At 42.7% G+C, this 23,225-nt stretch overlaps 1 protein-coding gene across 3 annotated transcripts in view; it reads right to left on the minus strand.

Annotated features, from left to right (window-relative positions):
* The window catches only part of EPG5 (ectopic P-granules 5 autophagy tethering factor), a 131,118-nt gene that overhangs the window by 63,141 nt on the left and 44,752 nt on the right, over positions 1-23,225 (minus strand). For 2 of the 3 annotated variants that reach the window (XM_055417280.2, XM_055417279.2), the window contains exons 17-24: positions 21,853-21,993; positions 14,204-14,348; positions 13,775-13,972; positions 13,296-13,406; positions 12,057-12,179; positions 11,021-11,187; positions 9,676-9,897; positions 7,741-7,864 (exon numbers count right to left, since the gene is read on the minus strand). In XM_055417280.2, the coding sequence (XP_055273255.2) occupies positions 7,741-7,864; positions 9,676-9,897; positions 11,021-11,187; positions 12,057-12,179; positions 13,296-13,406; positions 13,775-13,972; positions 14,204-14,348; positions 21,853-21,993 (1,231 nt within the window). The remainder of the gene's footprint in view (positions 1-7,740; positions 7,865-9,675; positions 9,898-11,020; positions 11,188-12,056; positions 12,180-13,295; positions 13,407-13,774; positions 13,973-14,203; positions 14,349-21,852; positions 21,994-23,225) is intronic. The other variant, XM_088833417.1, reaches the window with a different exon arrangement.

Consider the following 23,225-nt stretch of genomic DNA (forward strand, 5'->3'; position numbering starts at 1 on the left):
ATTGGTATTTCTCTCCCCTGTGCTCTGGCCTCAGGAGGGAAAAAAAAAAAGTAGGGAATGGGGGAAAAAAAACCTTTTAAACTCAAGTAGAAAAACTGAGAAAAGCTAACCTGTAAATGAACTATATTTAACTGACTTGAAAGTAGAAGTGAAAGTGAAAGTCGCTCAGTCGTGTCCGACTCTGCGATTCCATGGACTGCATAGGCCATGGAATTCTCCAGGCCAGAGTACTGGAGTGGGTAGCCTTTCCCTTCTCCAGAGGATCTTCCCAACCCAGGGATTAAACCCAGGTCGCCCGCATTACAAGTGAATTCTTTACCAGCTGAGCCACAAGGAAAGCCCACTTGAAAGTAAGTGCTTACAAATTAAATCTAATACAGAAAACTGGCCAAGATAAATTTTAGGACCCATGATCCAAGAAATACTCAGTACTGAATTAGTATCTGCTACTGAAGGTAGCTCAAGCTTGCTGGTTTGATTAATATGATTAATATAGACATTTAGAGATATAGACACTAGCTTTGTTTGTAGTAATGCTTTCTAAGGCCCACTTGACTTCACACTTCAGGATGTCTGGCTCTAGGTGAGTGATAACACCCTCATGGTTATGCGGGTCATTAAGACCTCTTTTGTACAGTTCTTCTGTGTATCCTTGCCACCTCTTCTTAATATCCTCTTAATTTCTGTTCTTTGTTGTGCCCATCTTTGCAAGAAATGTTCCCTTGGTATCTCTAATTTTCTTGAAAGATCTCTATAGTCTTTCCCATTCTATTGTTTTCCTCTGTTTCTTTGCATTGATCACTGAGGAACGCTTTCTTATCTCTCCTTGCTATTCTTTGGAACTCTGCATTCAAATAGGTATATCTTTTCTTTTCTCCTTTGCCTTTACTTTCTCTTCTTTTCTCAGCTATTTGTAAGGCCTCCTCAGACAACCATTTTGCCTCTTTTTCTTGGGGATGGTCTTGCTCACTGCCTCCTGTACAATGTTACGAACCTCCTTCCATAGTTCTTCAGGCACTCTATCAGATCTAATCCCTTGAATCTATTTGTCACTTCCACTGTATAATCATAAGGAATTTGATTTAGGTCATACCCGAATGGTCTAGTGGTTTTCTCTATTTTCTTCAATTTAAGTCTGAATTTGGCAATTAGGTCACGATCTGAGCCACAGTCAACTCCAGGTCTTGTTTTTGCTGACTGGGTAGAGCTCCATCTTTGGCTGCAAAGAATATAATCAATCTGATTTCGGTATTGACCATCTGGTGATGTCCATGTGTAGAGTCGTCTCTTGTGTTGTTGGAAGAGGGTATTTGCTGTGACCAGTGCATTCTCTTAGCAAAACTTTGTTAGCCTTTGTTAGGTTATGTTGTAGGGAAAAGCCAATTCTGATTCCATGATGGATCTGTTTCTTTGACTTTAACCTTTGTTTTTATAATCACACATAATGATCTGCCTCAGAGAACCCTGTCCCTCTACCTGAAGAGAGTAACACACACACACACACACACATACACACAAGATTGGCCATTCCAGGAGATACTTGCAAGATAATGGTTTTCACATCCTCAACTCCTCTCCCTCTCTCTCCTATAAAAGAACCAGGCACCTGGACCCTAACAAGATGGTTATTTTGAGACATCTGCCATCTTCTTCATCTGCTGACTTTCTAAATAAAGTTGTATTCCTTGCCTCAACATCTCTCTCAGATTCACTGGCCTGTCGTGTGGCAAGCAGAATGAGCTTGGACTCAGTAACAATTATATTTTTTATGATTTCTATCTGAAAAATTACTAATTTGAATCAGTTTTCCAGCTGAAAGGAAAATTTTCCCTTCAAACTAAATATGACTTATAGCAATTTGGTAAATTATACCTTTGCAAGCAGAATTGAAACATTTATCTTTTCTCTGTATCTGCTCTCTCCAGAGCCTGGAGACTCTTTGGTTCCCAGTAGCTTAATCAGATAAATTAGGAAGGCTACTGCACTAACAGGTACAGAAATTTCATGGTATTTTGGGGACCTTGAAAAGGGAGGAATTCACCTAGATCTGGCAGGCAAAATCTGTGGTAAATCCTTGGCATGACTTTCCTAGCCCTGAGATACCTTTTAAGAGTTCAATCTGAGACTCCTTATAAAAACTTTAACAAAACAAAAAGTCTACATGATCAATTATATAAATCACCAGATCAAGTTTTTGAGACCAGACATATTTTACAAATTAATTAGTCTTAACTTAATTATATTTAGTAGAAATTGAGGGTAATTTTGGAAAGAAACAGATGCTTTAATGAATGGTAAATTGCAGTTTGTTAACAGAGGTCTGTAAGACTCACCTCCTAGACAGTTTCTTGCTATTATATTAATGTAAAGTTTAGCTGAATTATTAAAGGATACTCTAAGTTTGTATCTGAAGCTTACCTCAGCAATCTATCTTTGGAGGAACATCAGATGCCCCACAACCTACAACCAGGGGATTATGCATACTGAAAAAGACATAATTTAAAGGACAATCTCCAACTTGGATGGAAGGACCCTTACTAAGTACTCTTAACTAGCTCATGCACACTGAATCTGAAGGGAACTGACTCCTGGATTAATCCACTCACAAAAGGCCCCTGCAATGGACTGACCTAAAGAGAGGACAGCTGACCTCAAAATCACCCTTAAAATAATACTCAGAGGAGAAGCCACACTCACACCAGGGTGAGAAGACAACATCAGAAGTAGACAGCTTGCCTAAGATCTTCAATCTGACTTGTACAATCATCTGTAGTCTTTTCCTGACTTCTTGGACTTTTGCATGTGAATCAAATGTTTTTCTATCACAGCCATGATAGGCATGATCCTATGCTAGTTTTTAAAATCAATCCAATTGTTGGGTTTGTGGCCAAGGACCTATGTCTAGTACTCTCAGGTTACCTAGATGGATTTCTCTACTCCAAGACTCTAACTGGTTGACTCTTAAGAAATTTATTTAAAAAAAAAAAAAGAGAGAGATTATAGTCATGTACAGGCCACTACTGCTATTACTAGACTGGATCCTCTCACCTGGCCAATTAGTAATACTTACTCCGCTGCTGCTGCTGCTAAGTCACTTCAGTGACTCTGTGCAACCCCATAGACAGCAGCCCACCAGGCTCCCCCGTCCCTGGGATTCTCCAGGCAAGAACGCTGGAGTGGGTTGCCATTTCCTTCTCCAATGTGTGAAAGTGAAAAGTGAAAGTGAAGTCGCTCAGTTGTGTCCGACTCTTAGCGACCCCATGGACTGCAGCCTACACCAAGCTACTCCGTCCATGGGACTTTCCAGGCAAGAGTACTGGAGTGGCTTGCCATTGCCTTCTCCGACCTGGCCATAAATCCAGGGTCAGAGAATTTTCATTACTCAAGCTCAAACAGAACAGGAAGAATTTCAGCCAAGGAATAAAACCTCTCACAGTTATAGGATGGATTTAGTTAACACCAAACTATGGCTGGGAAGGATTGGGGGCAGGAGGAGACGGGGACGACAGAGAATGAGATGGCTGGATGGCATCACCGACTCGATGGACATGAGTTTGGGTGAACTCCAGAAGTTGGTGATGGACAGGGAGGCCTGGCGTGCTGTGATTCATGGGGTCGCAAAGAGTCGGACATGACTGAGCCACTGAACTGAACTGAACTGATGGTGGTTTAAATTTAAAGGCTCCTCTATGTTGGAAACAATCAAGTCATGTTAAGGATAATCAGCCTAGCAACAGAGGAAACTGGGCTGGGTGCCTTACGGACAATGCCAACATAAAATTTCCCTTAAAGAAAAGGACTAGTACAGAACAGACTAAGTCAAACAACCTGGGATATATGGGGCTATATCCAGTTAAAGTTCTTTACTTAAAATTCTTGCTTATAACCTTACTAATCTGCTAGCTATATTGTTTATGTATATATAGACCATTTCACAAAATGGTTTCTTACATTACCAAATGTGACTGAGCCTCTGATAAAATGATGCATAATTCCATATGGGCTTCCCAGGTGGCTCTCATGGTAAAGAACCCATCTGCTAATGCAGGAGACATAAGAAAAGTGGTTTTGGGTTTGAGAAGATCTCCTGGAAGTGGGCATGATAACCCACTTCAATATTCTTGCCTGGAGAATCTCATGGACAGAGGAAACCTGGTGGGCTACCGTCCATAGGGTTGAAAAGAAACAGACATGACTGAGGCGATTTAGCACACACATATATGAGATCAATGATTGTAACAGCTGAACTCTATATATGGGAAAAAGCAACAAAAGGGAATATTTTCCTGGATCATGGAGGTCAGTGGTCCAGAGACTTTTTGGATACTGTTTTATGGCCTAGTCGAGGAAGAGCACACTGAGTGGCCTATCCGTGAAATCTCCACCAGACTTGGGAATATCATTCCCAGCACCATGGGACAAAATGGGTCATGAAATGCCCTCACAACATGGTCAAATTTATGACTTGAAGGGGCTCTGCCAATTGAAAACTGCCATCTGCCTCTTCAAGGATTAAGTCAACGCCATGGCAGCCACTGACCTTTAACACCCTCTGAAAGGAATTCAGAGTAGAGAGCAGAAATGAGGTACTCTGTGTTCTGAGAAGAACTGGCAGAATAGGCCTTTAGATACTTAGATGTCTTCAGAAGAGTTTATGAACCCAAATTCTTGCATTTTCCCATATCCAGAAAAGCAGTAAATTCATTAACAGTGAAGGCTACTTTAACACTGAGGAGGGGAATGCATCTGAAAGTTAAAATGGAGTAAACATGGCAAAACTAGGTGACCACTGTGGATGTGATTTCAGAGGCATTTATCCCTGTATTGTTGCAAACTTGAAATTTCTGAGCTTTGTCAGATTCCACAAGGATCTAATAATTTCCCCCACCCTCTTCCACGAGATTTTGGCTAAGATTTGAGAGTGTCACATCTGGATCAAGGTTGAATAGAGGCCTTTCCGACCACAGTGTTTGAAAAAGCAACATAAGAGATGACAAAAACCTTCTTACGGACATTATTAAGAAATCTTTTGCCAAGCTATGCTGGAAAACTCATCTAAAATGAGACCAAGATCTTGCAGATTGCTCTCTGTATACTGGTGATCCCTAGAACCAGAATAGGATGGAGTCATTATGAAATTATATACAGGAGACCACTCTTAGCTCCTAAGAATAAAAAGAGAACCATTTCTAACACAGCAGGTAAAATTAAACAGTATGTTCAACAGATTGGACAACTGTTAACAACTATGCATGCATTTGTGTTCCACAGGTCTCCCCCTTGCCTGGAAACTCCCTTACATCCCTTCAAAGCAGGAGACCTGGTGCAGGTGAAAGTGTGAAAAAGAGCAATGCCCTGTGTAGCAACTTGAAGAAAAAGGGTAGGGATTCTACGCGCCTCTGGAGCAAGGAGTATCAGAGAAAATGGGGAACTGATGCCAAGCAGGGTCCTGTGGGTCTCCTGGGCATGGACATCTTTTTGTCCCCCATTTCTTATAAGTAAGAATCCAGTCACCATGACCTTCTTGAGTTCCAAAGGACAGAATAGTTATTAACCAGAGGAGGAGCAGCCAGGAAGCCGCCTGAAACAAGATTAAAGGGACCAGGGAAGCTGATCAAGATTAGGAAACTGGACTACCTAAGACCTTTGTTGTTGCTGTTCAGTCACTATGTCAAGTCTGACTTTCTGCAACCCCACGGACTGCAGCACTCCAGGCTTCCTTGTCCTTCACTATCTCCCAGAGTTTGCTCAAACTCATGTTTATTGAGTCAGTGATGCCATCCAACCATCTCATTCTCTGTCTCCCCCTTCTCCTGCCCTCAATCTTTCCCAGCATCAGGGTCTTTTCAAATGAGTCAGCTCTTCACATCAGATGGCCACAGTATTGGAGCTTCAGCATCAGTCCTTCCAATGAATATTCAATGTTGATTTCTTTTAGGATGGACTGGTTTCATATCCTTGCTGTCCAACGGACTCTCAAGTCTTGTTCAGCACCACAGTTCAAAAACATCAATTCTTTGGCGTACACGACTACTGGAAAAACCAGAGCTTTGACTACACAGACTTCCGTCAGCAAAGTGGTATCTCTGCTTTTTAATATGCTGTCTAGGTTTGTCACAGCTTTTCTTCGAAGAAGCAAGCATCTTTTAATTTCATGGCTGCAGTCACCGTCCACAGTGATTTTGGAGTCCAGGAAAATAAAATCTGTCACTGTTTCCCCATCTATTTGCCATGAAGCGATGGGACCAGATGCCATGATCTTAGCTTTCTGAATCCTGAGTTTTAAGACAGCTTTTTTTACTCTCCTCTTTCACCCTCATCAGGGGTCTCTTTAGTATCTAAGGCTTAATATCTGAAGTTATTGACATTTCTCCCACGAATCTTGACTCCAGCTTGTGATTCATCCAACCCAGCATTTCACATGATGTACTCTGTATGTAAGTTAAATTAGCAGGGTGACAATATACAGCCTTGATGTACTCCTTTCCCAATTTTGAACCAGTCCATTGTTCCATGTCTGCTTCTAACTGTTGCTTCTTGACCTGCATACAAGTTTCTAAGGAGACAGGTAAGGTGGTCTGGTATTTCCATCTCTTTAAGAATTTTCCACAGTTTGCTGCAATCCACACAGTCAAAGGCTTTAGCATAGTCAATGAAGAAATAGATGTTTTTCTGGACTCCTTTGCTTTCTCCATGATCCAATGAATATTGGCAATTTGATCTCTGGTTCCTCTGCCTTTTCTGAATCCAGTTTGTACATCTGGAATTTCTGAGTTCACGTACTGTTTAAGTCTAGCTTGAAGGATTTTGAACATTACTTTGCTAGCATGTGAAATGAGTGCAATTGTATGGTAGTTTGAACATTTTTTGGCATTGCCCTTCTTTGGGACTGGAATGAAAACTAATCTTTTCCAGCCCTGTGCCATTGCTGGGTTTTCCAAGTTTGCTGATGCATTGAGTGCAGCACATTAACAGCATCTAAGACCTTGCACACACCCTAATCTTGTCAGCAATCCTGCCCTTTTGAAACTGCAGAAGAAGAATCCAAGACTGTTACTGCCTTCAACCTTCTCATATACCGCTGCCTGACTATATAACCTCTCCTTACTCACCAGAGAGGAGGGCATAGTTCTTGAGGCGATAACCTACTGTATTGTCCCTTTGCCTGGCAAAGCAATAAAGCCACTCTTTCTTTCTCCTCCATAACTCTGTCTCTGTAACTCTGTTTGGCATTGGTGCACAGAGAGTCGAGATTCTGACAACAAACTGACTTCAAAAAAATCATTTACAGACTTTCACTGAGGTACAGTGGATAGGAGTCTGCCTGCCAATGCAGGAGACATGGGTTAGATCCCTAGTCCAAGAAGATTCCACATACTGTGGAGCAACTAAGCTCAAGAACTCCAGAGCCGCAACCACTGAAGCCCATGAACCTAGATCCCATGCTCCACAAGAGTAGCCACTGCAATGAGAAGCCTGTACGCCACAGCTAGAGAGTAGCCCCTGCTCATCACAACTGGAAAAAGACTGCAAGGAGAATCAGAGACCTAGCACAACCAAAAATTAACAAATAAGTGAATACATTTTTTAAGACTCATTTACATACTGAGAAAACAAAAAAAAATGACCATCCCAATGATCCCATTTCCATATCAATAAGTGGTTTTACCATTAAGTTATAAAAGTGACCAATTCAAATTACAATTAGGTATGCTAAACAAGACATTGCTATAGTGTCACCTGCTGATTCTGCATCACTTTTGCTAGCCGGTGAACGTCATAATGCTTTGGCAGAGAAGGGATATAGGTATCTCCTTTTTGAAAATTTTCGTCTTCTAGCCATAATATATACACATTGAAGAGCCTAAAAGAAAAAAATCATAATCATAATCATAAAATACAAAAAGATGTGAAAGCAAATTAAGTCCTTACGTCGCTAGGAAAACCAGCACTAAAAGATTAAAGTTTAGAAGCACATAACTTAGAAAATGTTTCTATCCCCAAGAAGGGCCAGCAAGGGAGAAGGACAGGCCACAAACCATTTAAATATGATACAACAATAATTGCTAACACAAGTAGGAAGAAGGGCTCTGTGAACTCTATTACAAAAGAGGGTTAAATACAGTACACAGAAAAAAATAACTGGAGAAGGGGACTTCAACACAGATCAAGGATCTGAATTTGGAGTTTTTCTCTCCCAGGCAATCCAGTCACAGTGAGTCCTGGTGCTTGGAAAAGTGTAAATCACATTCAAATAAACACATTTGCCATCTTTCGGAGAAAACATTAAAAGCCAATTTAAACTTATGCATCGGAAGACTCTGCCAGCTTTAGGCTAAATGACAATTTCCTGCTTCAAGGAATCACAAATAAAAGCCCACAGCATGTTGGCACCCTGTTCCCATGAAGAAAGAATAGAAGAAAACAGCTAAAAACAGGGAAAAGAAAAAAAAAATCTCAATTTTCCAGTAAAAAAATTTTTTTTTAATTTAATGATGCTTCCTTTGTTTTTATTTTTTGGTTTTACAAGGAACACAGTCCATTTAGTTCAGATCACTGGTATTTTAGGCAGCTGTTTGCAGCAACAGGTACCAGAGTTGTCTATAGCACACAATTACACACAAAATACCAGGTGGAGACCAGAAGGTAGTGTGGCTGCGCTTTACGCAATAAAGTAGAAAAATACCACACCCTCACCCTCCCCCTCTAGGAAGAGACCCAGGGACACAGCTTTGAGGTTCTTAAAGGGGGAAAGGCTGGGACAGAGCTCTCATTCAGCTTCTGCCTGGGCTATATATCTACTTCACAACATGCCAGAAGGCACAAGGGGGCATCAAAGACTTTCTTAGCGGATCTAAATGTTCAAAGATAAAGCCTTCCCACTGGTTAAGCCCAGCAAAAATAAGTTTTCTTTCAAGCAAGCAAGAGACAGGGAGAAATTATTCTGGAGGCAGAAAGAAGCCCTAAGGCTTTGAGGTCAATCAAGCCTAAAGTCTGAGAGCTGGGCTGAAACACTGGGTTTCCTCACCAAGACTTTTGTATTCATTTTGTATTGAGTTCATTATTAAGAGTTACTTTTATTAAGTCATATTTGTAAGATTAATATCTGGTTTACATCAAGCTTACAAATGAAAGGTAGAAGAACAGTGTGAAGGGGACACAAACTTACCTCTGAGTTCTTTACCCTTTACAGTGTGTGCAAATACTGAGTCTATTTTTCAGAAGCAGTTTTGGAAGATTATGAATCTACTGCACCCCAGGTCGATCCCAGAATTCCCTAGAGGGTCTATGAACCCCACTTAAAGAACTCTGCCTGAGTCATTTATTTCTTTTAAAGAACTATCCTAGCAGACTATACTGGTAGTTAACTTGCTATGATCACTTCATTTGGTTTGCTTCTGTTACTAAAATAAATAAAAGAGGTCACCAGCCCTCCAGTTTAAAAGCATTCACTCAGACTCCAGGCACTTCACAGAGGTACATCCAAATTGCTGATTCACTTCTCACAAGAAACACAAAAGATAAACATTACAAGATACAAACCTATAGTCAAAACCACCTTCCACAGTTAATCTAACAGGTTAAGAGCAGTTGTAACACAAATCAACAATCCAGCACAGGTATCCAAGTACCTGTGCTACAAACAACATAAACGGTTAAATAGCCACGCCTCACCTCACAAGCTCTGCGTGAAGTTCTGGTGAAGTCAGGTAAGCAAGCGTGCCAGCCTGGCTCGCTGGCGGCCCTTCACTGCCCTCTGCTGGAACGCGGAGGGCCTTGCTCGCAGCGTGGTGGAAGTCAGCCACCTCTGTCAGGCGCCTCTTCATTTCTTTCAACAAACTGATATGAGCAGGGCTTTGAAAAAACCTCCTTCCAATACAACCATCTATAGGTAACCTTAAAAAATGCAAGCAAAAAGCACACTAGGATCAACACAAGACGCTCTATGTGACACAACATTGCTGCTGCTGCTGCTAAGTCGCATCAGTCATGTCCGACTCTGCGACCCCATAGATGGCAGCCTAACAGGCTCCTCTGTCCCTGGGATTCTCCAGGCAAGAATACTGGAGTGGGTTGCCATTTCCTTCTCCAATGCATGAAAGTGAAAAGTGAAAGTGAAGTCACTCAGTCGTGTCCGACTCTTAGCGACATTACAGTCCATTAACAACTCATTTTATTAATACGTATCATTTTTACCTCAATGGTTATAATGAGGCTCAACAATATGATGCATACAAAAGCAGTTTTGAAGAGAATGAAATGAAATTCAAGATACTGTCACCAGTTAGAGGTACTGAAGTAATTAAAGACAATCCCTCCTCTTGAACTTGCAATCAGTTGAAAACAGACGTGATGAAGAATCACCATCTGTATGTTTCAAACAGGGTGAATTAAGGGAGTGCAAGTGAACCAGAAACATTGAGCTGAAGCCAGACAGCAATGGTCACCCCAGGCAAGTCCTGGCCTCTGTCCATACCTGCATTACCATGGGGGCACAAGTGGTAAAGAACCTGCCTCCCAATGCAGGAGATGCGAGAGCCGTGAATTTGATCCTTGGGTCGGGAAGATCCCCCAAAGAAGGGCATGGCAACTTACTCCAGTATTCTTGTCTGGAGAATCCCATGGACAGAGGAGCTGGGAGGGTACAGTCCATGGGGTTGCAAAGAGTTGGACACGACTGAAGCGACTTAGCACACACACACTACCATCACAGGTCCCCTCGAACAAGCCCCACCATGGCCAGGCGAGCAGCCTCAGTGCGGGACTCCAGAGGCTCTCTGATAAACTCCGCATGGTTCCAGGGTGCTATCTTCACCAAACTGGGTATGGGGGGTTGATGAAGTGAGAGCTGCCCCAAGATACCCTGAACTCAGAAAAGGTCCAGTCTCACAGATGTGAAACAGGAAGGGAGGGAGGCTCTGAGCCAGAGAATGGCTCTCCTTCCCGCGTCAGTGTGAGAACGCAGAGCAGCAGAGCGGTGCAGAGGCAGGGCTGGTTCACCACTACACTGGCAGCATACCCATACTGCGGGCCCGGGCGGTGAAGATACAGGAGGAAGAACTTCTGCCAGATGAGCGGCAGAAGAGGATGGTCGGAAGGCGTGATGAGGGCCTGGTGGGCCCAACGGTAGATGAGCAGCCTCTGGGGGGACGGGACGATGGGGAGCTTCAGCTGAGCTTGGGCTCTCTGCAAAAGAGAGGGTCTTTGAGCAACCATGGAATGATCACATCTGCAAACGGTCTGCTCTTCCTAAGGGACTCAAATGAAACGCTAACCACTGTGTTTTCAATTTAATAAGGGGGAAAAAAGTCATATAAACCTTACTGTTCCAACCCTCTAGCTAACACTTTAATATTCCCAGTAATAAGACACATTGGGCAGCCTTTTTTCTGTTAAAAATTTCACAAACCCCAGGACTGGACTGAGTCTAATCTCATTTCCATGCCTTTCCATTCCTTTCTATGTAAAACACTATAGTGCGAGAATAATATGAAAGCTAAAGTAAATTTTATAAACTTCATCAATGTCGTGAAAATTTAGATTTTAAATGGATGTTCAAGAATGATAAATACCTTGACAGGCTCTGAAATCCAAAAGCACAGTCTACACTATAGGACCCTAAAATAGAAGATCTTTATTTCTAAAGACTTATTCCAGTTTTTATCACACTTTAGTGAGCCTAAGAATCAGCTAGGGAGTTTCTAAAACTAAATTCCTTGTCCCACTCCAGATTCAGAATCTCAGAAGTTGGGGTCCAGGAATCAGATTCTTAACAAGCTCCCTAGGGGATTCTGATTCTCTAAAACAAAGGCAACCCCATTCATACATGCAGTGGACACAGCCTCAGATTATCAAAGCTGTGACTTTCGATGTTACATAAACCTCAGGAAGGAAATACACACTTCAATTCACCATGTTAAACATTAGAACACTTATTGTGCTTCCCAAACATTCCCAACAAAAGAAAACACGGAAGTCCAAAAGCTATGGTGAACCCATCAGCATCAAAGTGTGAACCACCTTCTACCACTCAAATGCAGAACTGCTATTTGCACCTTCAGAGCTTGGTCGGGGGTAAATGCAGAGTTTATAACCAATTCCCCTTCAACAACTCTTCGGAGTTGGGAGTCTTCTTCAAAGATGGATTCCATGTTCAGGACTGTCCATGCAAACCAGACCTGCAAGGACACCAGGAAAACATGAGGGGAACGAGCTCCAATTCAGACAGGAAAACACACCCTCATATTCCACAGATTAACACCTTTGCTATCACAGATTTCAATCAACACATTTATAGTTTCTAAAATTAACACACAGCTTTTCTAAACCTATTTCTCCTTGTATCACAGATATAAATTTATATAAAATAGGCTATTGAAAAACATTAAATTCCTCCGGAAAGACTACTTTAGTAACTGCCCTTAAGAAGTTTTCCATTCACCACGGGAGACAAGACTAATATATAAGTAACCAAAATGTAAAGTGACAAGTTTGAGTGTTGAATCAGAGGTCAAGCGCTGTGGGAAACTAGAGAAGGGAGGTAGGATCAGAGAAGATAAATGTATCAGACAAGGCTCTACAGAGAGACCAGAGAGGAAGGCATGTCTGATAAGAGAAGCAGCTCAGCAAAAGATGGCAATGCCAGAGGTGGATGCAGATAACAACAGGGAGTTTGTCTCGGCTGGATCCCAAGAGGGACGAGGAAGAGCAGGAGGTGAGACTGTGACAGGAATTTGAAGAACGCTGCTACTGATTTAAGCGATAAAGACAGAACTGGACACACAAAGTCCAAGAGGGGTAATAAAGGTGAAAACAATGTGGTGACTTAATGAAAATGATGGTAACAATAGGAACAACCAACACCTCGTAATAACATTACAGCCTTTTGACTGTTGAGGACTCAGGACAAAGAGTCAGCCAGTTTCCAGGCACAGGGCTAGCATACGGCACAGCCAAGGCCAAGTCCCAGGCAGCCTGGCTCCAGTATCTTAACCACTCTGTCCTGCTGCTGGGCAGGCTCTGCAGTCAGGCAGCTGGAGTCTTGATAACAAGCTATCTGATCCTGAGCCAGCCACTTGACTCTGCTAAACCTCAGTTAATGCCCCTGTGAAACAGGAATAGCAACAGCACAACCTCAGCAGAGGGCTACTGTGAGGATTAAATGAAAAAGCATTCTTATGTGTAATAAGTGCTAAATAGATGTTAGATATTTTAGGCTATTAGTAATGTAGGTAAGGATAATAACAATACTAAAGTATACAAAGATAACAAATGATCCACAGCAGGTTGCCTACCTGAGTGGGCGTGGCCAGGCCCTCCACAAAGGAAGGAGTGACGTTGCCTGCCAGGATCCAGCTCACCAAAGAGGAGAGCAGACTCCGGTCACAGTGGTAGCCCAAAGCATTCTACACCAGGGAGAGCATATGGAGCAGAGAGAGGCGGCTTTAAAAAAACAGAACCAACGAGCTTTTCAAGAGCACAGCAATTATCTTATGCCAGTGGACAATTCAGGTAAGATACAGAGTTCAGTAATTAGTCTACCAGCAGTGATAATCCCACAGCAGAGCCAAATGTAATGAATGAGCAGGGCTCCTCCGAGGATGTCCTTCTTTGGCTTTATAAGGATCCATGCTAGCAGATTATGGTTTCTGGATAAGACACCATTAAGGCAGGGCTTTAAAAAGGCAGTGGGCAAGAGCAGTACTGAGAAGGATGCATGTGAGAAAGGTTACTTTCTAGCTGATACCAAAGATAAATTCCACAACAGGTTTACCTTATGTTGCTGGTAGAGCAATTTCTGCACACAGTCTTCTTGCATCAATTGAAAAGCTGTTTTACACAAATGGTCCATGAGGAAGAGGATGGGTTGTTCCCGGTACCAAAGATGTTGGCTTATGAGAGCCTGAACCCAGAACTCCAATACAGCTACCGGGCCCACTTCATTGGGCTGAGTGCTTACAGAAATGTGGGCCTACGGAGAAAGGGCTCAGGTGATGAGAAAGGTAATAACCAGCCTCCCACCCTTAACACACAAATAAAATACATCTAGCTCCATTACAAAACCCAGATCTGCTGCCTTCCTTGGCCAAAAGCACTGTGCCAAGGGCTGTGAAATGACCAAAACAAACAGACGTGCTAGCACCAGGGGCATTTGATTAGGAAGGCAAGCAAAGGTACACGTAGGGGCTGATGGGACCCTGACCTGAATCATGCTGTTGAGAAGCTTCACATTGTCCCCGTGGCTGGCTCCTGTCAGGTGCTGTGCCACCTTGTGGGTGACCTGCTGTGTGACGCCCTGGGGGACACCACTGTCCAAGTGCAGGAACAGAAGGAGGTGTGACAGAAACCTGCAGAGCACACAGGACAACTCTCTTTACCTCCCGATCGGAAGTCAACAGAATTTCCAGTGGCTAATTACTGATGAGAAACAGAAAAACACTGATATGGTCCCATTTTTAGACTAAAGCTCTATTCAGGGATTCTGATAAAAATCTTCATGAATTTCAGAAGAATCAAGTTTTCCAGTTTGACATGGGTTAAATCTACCCACCTATAAACATGCAGTGAACAAGTCTAGGACATACAAACCTGTGCAAGTTAAAAAGCACTAGAAGGAAGACACCCAAAGCACCACTCCAGCCCCTTCCCACTCCCACTAACAAGAGCAGAGATGTCCACAGAATCACCCTGCTATCTTCCACTGGGTGTCAATTTCACACAAGGCGGCATACCAGACACTGGACAGCGGGGGAGGGAGTTGTGCAGATATCACAATTCAGTTACAGACTCATTCCCTGGGTGCACCAGGCTCCATCCTAGCCCAGGTCCTTTGCCTCTGCTAGGTTTTCTGTCTGAAATACTTCCCCAACACCTAACCTGACAAACTCCTACTCAGCTCTTACCTCTCATCTGTAATGTCCCCTCCTCAGAGGAGACTTCCTGACCCCCTCCCTGCACCTAAAACATGTCTAACCGATTAACCTCTCCCACAGCACCACTGTTTTCCTTCATGGCACTTAAAACTGGGAACTGCATCCTGAGGATGTGATAGCTTCCTATGTGTCTGAGGGCAGTGCCCGGCCTGCGTGCAGATGGTGGCAGTGCAGAGGCTACTGCTGAGTGAGGTAGCGTCCCACATCACAGGTGGCACGATACAGGCCAAACTCCACTCGAGTGGAAAAGAAAAGCTGTGACAGGACCGGCACAACGCAGCCCTGTAAGAGTTTGGAGAGCAGAGCTCGTGTGACCATTTAAGGGCAGAGACACAGAGGAGCGAGCACTGGAAACGGTGCCGAGAAGGATTCACCTTCACTCAAGATTTAGCACTGGGAGGGAGGGTGGAAGAATAGACCATTCAACCTAATTCTAAACTCCCAAAAATCACAAAAACCTAAAGGCAATGTGTTAAAATTGTTCCAAGCAGGCATCGAACTTCCGGCGTATCACTTAATCCTTACTCTCAGCCTGTTTGAGAAAAAATATTATCTCATCAAACAAATAAAGAATGCAGGCTCTGAAAGTGAAGGAACTCACCTGTGTCCACACTAGAGTGATGGGTGAGGACACACCTCACACACGAGCACCCTGAAAGCCACGTGCTAACCAGAACACGAGTGGCCTCAGACTTGCCCGGTGCCTAGAATGCTGGTTTTACCAAAAAAAGGCCCCAAGTTCCTAATGCGTTCTTTCTAAGGCAGAATATCAGGGGGAGGAGCTGGGAATCCATACTTAATAAGCTCTCTCCGTTAAGTCTCATCCCCGGCAAGCCTGTGACACGCTGTTTGAAATGACACGCAATGGGAAAACTGTAGTGTCCCCCTCATGCCTCTGGACACACTACCTGCCCCTGCCATGGGGGCGTCTCATCAGGCCTCACCTCCCCTTCCTCACTCTTCCAAAGGCCCCAGCCAGATGACCTCCTCCCAGCTCCCTCCTCCCATGCTTCTCCCTATCCTGGCCATCTCCAGACCCTCCTCTCACCCCCCACAGACACTGAAAAGGCCAGGTTCTCTCCATTGGCCCAATGCCTACATGCGCTCCAAAGCTCAGGTAGAAACCCACCTCTTCCAGAAAGTCACATCTGTGGGCCACCTGCTGTTTCTGTTCACCGAGTAGCCTGTCTCACTTCTAATAACACTGCCCCTCGTCAGAACTGTCCTTCCTCCACACTAGAGCTGTGGGAGGGAGGGACTTTCAATCAGAATCCCTGTACACCATCCTCCCAGGACTGGTCAATCCCACGGACACAGTGACAGGCGCAGGGACAGCAGATGAGTCAGACCAATCGGGCATCATTATAAGGAACAATGATAAAGAAAAACATTTGCCTTTGACTAGTTCTCTCTGTAGCCATGCAGTTTCATTCCCCAAGAGAAAGTACACCTGCAAGAGAAGGCCTGAAAGAGACAGAAGCAGGGCCAAGGGACCTGGGAGGGCAGACACACACAAAGAGAAGCACTAACCCACCGCCTCTCAGCTTTGCAACCACTGCCATGTTGAGACAGTGAATTACTGGGAAGGGCTCTTCTGTGCACTGTGTAACATTTAGTACCACCTCTGGCCTCTATCCACCAGGCATCAGCAGCAGCTTCCCTCAATCGTCCCCTAAATCCCCTTCTCCCAACTACCTGCTCCACTCCCAACCAGGCTGTGACAACCAAAATGATCTTGTTTAGTCACTAAGCTGTGTCCACTCCTTGCGACCCCATGGACTGTAGCCCGCCAGGCTCCCCCAACCATGGGATTTCCCAGGCAAGAATACTGGAATGGGTTTTCTCCTCCAGGGAATCTTCCCAACCCAGGGATCGAACGCACAGCTCCTGCACTGCAGGCAGATTCTTTACCGCTGAGCCACACTGATCTCTAGACAATATCAAGTGTCCCCTGAGGGTCAAAACTCCACAAGCTGAGAACCACCACTTTAGAATGCCTGATGTTATCATGAGACTTGTTTCCTAATCACATGAGCCAATACAGTCCCTTCCTGGCAACAGGTATGTACTGGATTCTCACCATGTGCAATTAAGAATCTTAATTCATACTCATCCTTAATTCTTTTTCCTCCCTAAGCAGCTATTTTTTAACCATGATTCCATATACTTTTGCCATATATCAGTTCAGTTCAGTTCAGTTGCTCAGTCATATCCGACTCTTTGCGACCCCATGAATCACAGCACGCCAGGCCTCCCTGTCCATCACCAACTCCCGGAGTTCACTCAAACTCATGTCCATCGAGTCAGTGATGCCATCCAGCCATCTCATTCTCTGTCATCCCTTTCTCCTCCTGCCCGCAACCCCTCCCAGCATCAGTCTTTTCCAGTGAGTCAACTCGTCGCATGAGGTGGCCAAAGTATTGGAGTTTCAGCTTTAGCATCAGTCCTTCCAATGAACACTCCTTTAGAACGGACTGGTTAGATCTCCTTGCAGTCCAAGGGACTCTCAAGAGTCTTCTCCAGCACCACAGTTCAAAAGCATCAATTCTTCGGCAATCAGCTTTCTTAGACGAGCCTTAAACCCACAGGGCTACGGGTACTGACGCTCCCATGCACTTAAAAATTCACGTTTAACTTCTGACTGTCCCCAAAACATAACTATTAATAGCTTACTACTGACCAGAAGCCTTACCAACAACATAAACAGTCAATTAACACTTATTTTATGCTGTATGCATTATACACTATATTCTTATAATGTAAGTTAAAGAAAATGTTATGAAAATCATAAGGAAGAGAAAACACATTTACAGTATTGTACAGTATCCACTGATACTGTAAGCTTACATCATCTGTTTACAAGATGAACCATCTGTCAGCACCTACATCACTACTGCCTTATACGCTATAAAACACTGTAGATGCTATACCTATTAACACCAGACAACAAAAATGAAAAGACAGTGTGAAAAAGAAATTCACATTCACTTATAGGTATAATCACAATTCATGCACTAGTAGTGAAGCAGCAGTGACTGTTCTATGGTAACCTAGTAAAATCAATATCATGGTTTCAAAATTTTCTAGCCTGTATACTAATGAATGATTCGTTATAAAAATTTAATTACAGAGAGTATGACAGTCATATTCATAATACAGTACTGTAAACATTACATTGTTTTAAGAACCACTTATCTGTGATGACAGGTGGATATACCATTTCTCCAATTATGACAGAGAAGCATATTGTACAGTAGTATAATTCTTTGAAAGCAAAGGTATACTACAGTTAAGAAAACTAACACATTACTAATTTTATATTAAATGTCACTCCCCTCATGCCTACGTAAGGAGAGGTTTTCATTTTAACACTAGTCTTGCACAGCACGTACTACATGACGAATACTTAGGTGATGAGGATGATGACTCAAAAACGCCTCATACAGTTCTTGCCATACAGCTGTCAGATTTTCACACAAAGACACACACATACCCAACAGGTAAGTTTATCAGTGTAGAGCGTTATGACTATTTATTGTTCGTTAAGTGGAAGTGCATCATCACAAAAGTCTTTATCTTCATTATCGTCACACTGAGCAGGCTGAGGAGGAGGAAAAGGAGGGGTTGATCTTGCTGTCTCAGGGGTGGCAGAGGCGGAAAAGTAGAGGAGGTGGAAGGGGAAGGGGAGAGGTAGGCACACTCAGTGTAACTTCAGAGAAATACACTGAAATTTCTGACTTCTTTGCTTTTCCGTTTCTCCCAAAATATTTCTATACAGGGATGAGTCCTCCTTCCCCACTTGCTTTCGGAAATGGCAACCCACTCCAGTACCCTTGCCTGGAAAATCCTATGGATGGAAGAGCCTGGTGGGCTACAGTCCGTGGGGTCGCAAAGAGTCGGACACGGCTGAGTAACTTCACCTTCACCTTCAGAGCCTGTATCACAGAGGGGTTCTTGTTGTAAAAGAGGTCAAGGTCAGTCTTCAGTGATCGGAACCTTCCGCCAGACTGTCTACTGGTAACTGGTTTCTGGCACCGCTTCTCCCTCATCATCTGGCACTGGTTCAGAAGCACCCGTGTCAATCAAGTCATCTTTGGTTAACTCCTCTGGTATGGTGCCTTTTAGCTCTGGAATTTCTGCAAGATCCATTTCTTGAAACCCTTCCCTCACCCCCAGCCCCACCTTCTTTGCAATATCCACAACCCCTTTCATGATTTCCTTGACTGTCTCTGTCATAAATCATGAAGTCATGCACAACCTCTGAACACACTTTTCTCCAACAGGAATTTATTGTTTTGGGTGGATAGCTTTCAGGGAGTTTTTCCTTTCTTTTTTAATATTTATTTATTAGGCTGCGCTAGGTTATCAGTTGAGGCATGCAGGATCTTTAGTTATAACATGCGAACTCTTAGTTGCAACATGTGGGATCTGGTTCCCTGAATAGGAATCGAACCCAGGCCCCCTGCATTGGGAGCACAGGGTCTTAGCCACTGAAATATCAAGGAAGTTCCTTTTCATGCTTGTTTTCATAACAATGGCACCTTATATGGCAAAATCCTTTCAGATTTTCATGATTTTCTCTGCTAGGGTTCTCTTCCACAGTGTTGACAATTACTTCCATAAAGTACCGTGTATAATGAGCCTTAAAGTCCTTATGACCTCCTAATGTACAAACTGAATTAGAGATGGTGTGTTTAAGGGCAAAGAGATCACTACGATGCCTTCAGTGTTGAACTCATGAGGTTCTGTATGTCCAGTATCAAAAGAACTTCAAAAAGGAGTCCTTTACTGGCAAGGCACTTCAAGGACAAAGCTTGAAGGAACTAAGCAAGAAAAAGGTTTCTCCCTACCCCAGCCGTCTTGTACAACCAAAAGACTGGGAGCTAATGTTTATCTTTTCCCTTCAAGGCTGGGGGGGTCAGCAGCTTTATAGATAAGGGCAGTCCTGATGGTAATCCCAATTGCATTTACACAAAACAGAAGAATTACCGTATCCCTTCCAGCCTTCAATCCTGATGCCTGCTTCCCTTCCTTCCTTGCTAACAAATGTCCTTTGTAGTATTTTTTTTTTCAGAATAGGACATTTCATCTGCATTAAAAACCTGTTCAGGCAGAGATTCTTTCTCCTCAACGATATTTGTAATGGCATCTGGGAACTCGTCTGCTGCCTCGGTCGACAGAAGCTGCTTCTCCTGTTATCTTGACATTTTAAAGCCAAACTACTTTCTAAAATTATCAAACCATCTTCTGCTGGAACTGAATTCTCCAGCTTTAGAGCCTTCACCTTCCTTTTGCTTTAAGTTGTCATATAACAACTTTGACTTTTCCCTAATCACATTAGGACCTATACGTATGTCTTTCATAGAGCCATCCTGTGCTCAAATAAAAGCTGTACTTTCAAAGAGATAAAAAGGCGTTTCACAAAAAGCACAATGTTTCAGCACCTGGTGGTATAGCTGCAGTGACAGCTTCATGAATTTCCTTTTCTTTCTTTTTACAGTGGTCCTTATACTCGATTCATTTATCTTGAAATGACAGGCAATGCAGCTGCAGACCTCAATCTACGGTACATATCAAGCAATTCAACTTTTTCTTGTAAGGTCATGACTTTTCTCTGCTTCTTGGGAGCACTTTCAGAATCATTAGAGGTCCCCTGGTGTTATTTAAGGCTTACAAGTATTGCACTAAACACAATGAAAATGATTCGAGAACTGCAAGAGGTCACTTATTACTGTGATGCACCATTTACTGGAGAGACAAACTGCTCACTTGGAGATGATTAGCGTCACACAGCGTGTCAGATGGATACTCACTTGAGTGCACCCTGATAGCAACAGGTGCATGCTCAGTCATGTCTAACTCTTTGTGACCCCATGGACTATAACCCTCCAGGCTCTTCTGTCCATGGGATTTTTCCAGGCAAGAATACTAGAATGGGTTGCGATTTCCTCCTCCAGGGGATCTTCCCCACCCAGTGACTGAACCCACGTCTCCTGTGTCTTCTGTGTTGCAGATGGATTCTTTACCTCAAAGCCACCTGGAAGTCCAATAGCAACAGGAGGTGGCTACAACACTATTACAGTAGTACAGAATGTGCTAGTTAATTTATGCAGCTATAAATTAATACTGTATCTTTAGGTCTGTTTCTATTTATTTCAACTGTGAATGGTGTCATGTATGGTCTCTGCTTGGGTGTTTAAGTGTTGATAAATTTTAACTTTTTATAATAGATTTATGTATATGTTATGGTAGTAGATGATAAACTAGTATCCAGATATATTTTATACATTCATGCATACTTTTTTCAACATTTGTAGGCTACATAGCTCATCTGTGAATTTTTTCAAATTGTCACAAATCTCCAAAAAGTTTTCTAGTATATTTATTGAAAAATATACTACACAGTTCAATCCTGTGTGATTCAAGGGTCAACTGTAATGCAAATGCAATCTACATGCCCTACCATGGCCTTGCCAGTATTTTGTTTCATAACTTTGTGATCACCTCAAAAGTCTTATTTTCTCACAAGATTATGAATGTCTCATGTGATGAGCACCTCTCTGCTTGTAATACGGCCCATGCACACTGCAATTAAAGACAATACGTTTTGCTACTGTTACAATAGCGAAGTCATTTGCTGCTCAAGGTCAGAAGCACTATTCCCAGTCTCAGGGAAACAGCCACCCTTTTCAGTACTATAAGCTATCAAGCAATCCAGAATTAAATGACAAAAGGAAGTATCTTTCATAACAGTAAAACTGGAATCATTACTAGTCTTGTTCATCACTCTGCATTCTCAACTAGGCAGGAAGCTTTCTGCTTCATAAGAAATACACTATTGAAATATCATTGCCTATATTATATTTGAAAAACCAGAGGACACAGTCATTTTATATTTGCTGTGCTGTTCTCCACTTACTGCTCGTTCTTTAGAAGGTAATATTGGCAAGGGTAGAACAAAGGCAGAATCTTATCCAGGACATGGACCACTGTTCTCAAATGCCTCGATTGGACCAGAATTCCCAAGAGTGGGATGCCTTCTGCACAGAACTTCTCAATACTATGGAAAAAGAAAAAAGCAATGAGCATATAAGGTGGTCAGTTCATAAAATGATATTCTTTTAGTGCATTATCAGCCTACAAGCTACCTGGATTATCTCAGGTCTCCAACACATTTATTCATAGCCAAATTTCACACACAAATGCTAGAATCATAACCCTAGGAGGAAGCAGCTTGGGGTAGAGAAACATGAGAGAGATTAAGAGGTACAAACTTTGAACTGCAAAATAAATGAGTTATGGGTATGAAATGTACAGTGTGGGAAATATAGTCAATAACTATGTAATATTTTTTAATGGTAACATACCATAACCAGACTTATCAGGTGATCAGTTATAAATGTATAGAAATACTGAATCACTATTTTGTATAATAGGAGCTAACACAGTGTTGCACATAAATTATACTTCAAAAACAAACAAGCTCATAGAAAAAAGAGATGAAATTTGTGGATACCAGAGGCCAAGGGTGATGAGGCGAGGGGTTGTCAGGGAAGGTGGAGAGAAGGGGAATTAGGTGAAGATGGTCAAAAGGTACAATCTTCCAGTTATCAAATAAACAATGTAATGTACAACATGATAAATATAAGTAACACTGTTGTACATTATACATAAAAGTTTTTAAGAGAGTAAACCCCAAGAGTCTTCATCACAAGAAAAAAAAATATTTCTATTCTTTAATTTTATATCTATATGAGATGATGGATGTCCACTAAACTTGTGATAATTACTTCATGATGTATGTAAGTCAAATCACTATGCTGATAGCCAGGACATGGAAGCAAATTAGATGTCCATCTATAGATGAATGGATAAAGATGTGGTAAATATATATAATGAAATGTTACACAACCACAGAAAGAAATGAATTTGAGCCAGCTGAACTGAGGTGGATAAACCTAAAGCCTGTCATACAGTGAAGTAAGTGAGAAAGAAAAGAACAAATATCATATATTAATGCATATATTGAGAATCTATAAAAATAGTACTGATAAAAAACTATTTGCAGGGAAGGAATGCAGATGCAGAGGTAGAGAATGGACTTGTGGACAGAGCGGGGGAAGGAGCGGGAGCGACAAATTGAGAAAGCAGTATTGACATATACACACTATTGTGTGTAAAACAGCTAGCTAGTGGGAAGCTACCATAAAACACAGGGAGTCCAGCCTGGTGCTCTGCGATGACCTGGAGGGGTGGGATGGTGGAAGGGGAGGGAGGCTCAGCAGGGAGGGG

The sequence above is a fragment of the Moschus berezovskii genome, chromosome 28 (assembly GCF_049115385.1).
Source record: "Moschus berezovskii isolate FMDL1 chromosome 28, NW_MosBer_1.0, whole genome shotgun sequence".
In the NCBI taxonomy this organism is placed as follows: domain Eukaryota; kingdom Metazoa; phylum Chordata; class Mammalia; order Artiodactyla; family Moschidae; genus Moschus; species Moschus berezovskii.